We start from the raw sequence: 2,728 nt of genomic DNA on the forward strand, positions 1-2,728 counted from the left end.
AAGAGTTATATTTCACTATTTACTTACTTTTCTTCATGGGCTAACAAATGGTTTAAATATGTAGGTGTTGAAAGACCAATTGAACACTAGAAAAGTCCAACTATACATCTGGAGCCCAATTCCATCGAGAAGTCTAACCCCAACCAAGTCTTATTGCTCGAGAACCTTCTACCATTTTCTACACATATCAAAAGGAAGAAGCCGAAGGGTTATCAAGGGAACCTTGAGAAAACTGTGATCTTCCAGAGGGTAGAATGGAGAAAAGGAAAAGCGACAGTTAGAAGAGAGAGAAAGAGAGATGATGAAGGGAAGTAGGGATAAAAGGAGTTGAGGCGTGAGAATGAAAGGGATCGTGGTTGCTTTATTTTAGTGTTATTCATTTCTTTCTATTTTTGTTACAAACATTGCTCTGTTAGGGTTTTTATAGTCTTTTTGTTTTCTTTTATTAAAGAGTGAGTAGTCACCTGTCTAATAGTGAACCCCACCCAAGTTTATTAATAAGCCCTCACTTGTGGCAGAGGAATATCATGGTAACAATCAAGGTACTAGGGATTTAAAATAATATGAAAGACTCGTAACCCCCAAGAACCAGAACACCAGTACAAATAATTCAAAAACAATAACCAGGCCTATAACTGAACAAAACAATATAAACAAGCCTATAAAGGATTTAACCAGACAAATAAAAATCCTATTTGAGTAAGCGCAATGACATAACCAATGTCGCATGCCGTCACTCCAATAAACCATGTAGTACCCACTCTAGAGGCATCAACACTTCCTTATGTATGCTAGTCCACACGAATCTATTCTAAGTATACCTCTTAATAGGTGAGGAACTTCTATCTGCCCTGACCACTCATGAGAGATCCCATTACTACGCAGCCGGGCCAAAACATCTACAGCCTTATTTCCTTCGCGATAGATATGCTTAGCAGAAAAATTTATCCCTGCCAACATATTAATAATGTCTTCCCAAAAATTCTTTATGTACTGAAGACTATAACTTCCTTTTTGAACCCAGTTAACAACCAAAAGAGAGTCCATTTCAATAATTATATTATTAAGCCCCAATCTTTTACAATGTTGAAGCCCTCTTCGAAGGGTTATAACTTCCGCAAGATTATTGCTACCGTTTCGAATAGATTCGGCAAATGTAAAAACCACCTTCCCAAGCTCATTTCTGACTATTCTTCCAGCACCCAAAATTCCAGGATTATTAATACTACTTCTGTCCACATTCAATTTAAGCCAGTCATTCTTCGGTTTCTCCCATCTCACTGCCATTAATGTCTCATTCTTTCTTGAATTAATAGAAATATTTCAAGATCTGTAGTTCCTTTTCCACTAACCGAGAATCCTTCTGAACCTTAATACCAACCCAATGAGTCCAATACTTTATCGATCTCCAAAAAGCTTGAACCTCTCTTTTCTTCCTTCCATCCGAGCTTTACATTGCCAATTCCATAAATTACAGGTAATGATCACAGGTATAAGTCCATTAAGATTACCTAGCTGAGATGACTTCGATGCCGTTTGAAACCAAGCCTCAACAGTTGCTTTCCAAGACCGGAATGGGACAAACGGGATACCCAAAGTATTTGAGCTAAATTTCCATATGGCCTTAGCAATATTACCACCATATAACACATGATTAATATCCTCAAAAGCGTCTTCCGGATAGCATTCGTATTTCGAGATTGAAGGCATAGCAAGTCTCCTTATATGGTCATCCACACTAAGGCATGAGTTTAAGGCCTTCCACATAAGCACACAAAATTTCTTTGGTAAAGCCACATTCCAAATCCAATCTGACCATTGACATTTAGTATTACTAATCCGAAAAAAAGACCTGGCGCCTTTGGTCATGAAAGACCCATCCGAGTTTTCTAACCAAATAAGCTGATCATCACCTGGCCTTCTACTGCTAATATCATGACTATCTCCCCCATTTTCTCTGTCCCTACTAGCTACTTGAGTTGCTCCATAACCCAACTGTTATTAATCACACAATGCTTCACATTCAATGTCGGATCTCCCACCAATCGGATACTGGTCCTTCAAAGGTCCAGAATTAAGCCAACTGTCTCTCCAGACAGACACATTCTGTAATGCCCCATTCCCATAGGGATCGAAGAGTTACTCCCTATAACTTAAAACTCACAATTTATCAATATATTTATAGACTCCAAAATATAACGTCATCAGAATACTACAAAATCTCTTAATAAAATCCGTCACTTCTCATAAATCTTCTATAAGTAATCCACTATACTTAAATAATCATCTCACCAATGCTCCATAATCTTGATCCTTAGCTGGACTATTCAAAAATTATCTAAAAAATAATTGGAGATAAGGAGTGAGTTATCAACAACTCAGTAAGTAGAGGACAAATACTAGTGTGTAAACATGAGCATTTTTACAGAGTTCAGAATGCAGAAATAAAATATTTCAATATCAATATTCAAATCTCAACAATACATATTATCAAAAAATCAGAGCGATTTTTCATATTCAAAGACTCCTTTGGCACAACATGACTGAACATCTTCATCTTATCATAACATATCAGAAAATCATATCAGAACAGAGATTATGTTTAACCCCCGTGGTAGGGTTGTGCATCCTGCGGAAAGCCAAGCAGAACATAAATCCACTATTATATCCCATGGTAGGGCCAGAGGTCACTATTATATCCCGTGACAGGGCCACATATCATCAAAAC

The 2,728-nt window shown here is 37.4% G+C and overlaps 1 protein-coding gene across 1 annotated transcript; it reads right to left on the reverse strand.

Annotated features, from left to right (window-relative positions):
- Window positions 1–771: 771 nt before the first annotated feature.
- Window positions 772–1,287, reverse strand: LOC108996432. The gene has a single exon (XM_018972328.1). The coding sequence runs from the start codon at window positions 1,285–1,287 to the stop codon at window positions 772–774; it is 516 nt and encodes a 171-aa protein (XP_018827873.1).
- Between the last annotated feature and the right edge of the window lie 1,441 nt (window positions 1,288–2,728).

Source organism: Juglans regia, chromosome 7, assembly GCF_001411555.2.
Source record: "Juglans regia cultivar Chandler chromosome 7, Walnut 2.0, whole genome shotgun sequence".
Taxonomy (NCBI): domain Eukaryota; kingdom Viridiplantae; phylum Streptophyta; class Magnoliopsida; order Fagales; family Juglandaceae; genus Juglans; species Juglans regia.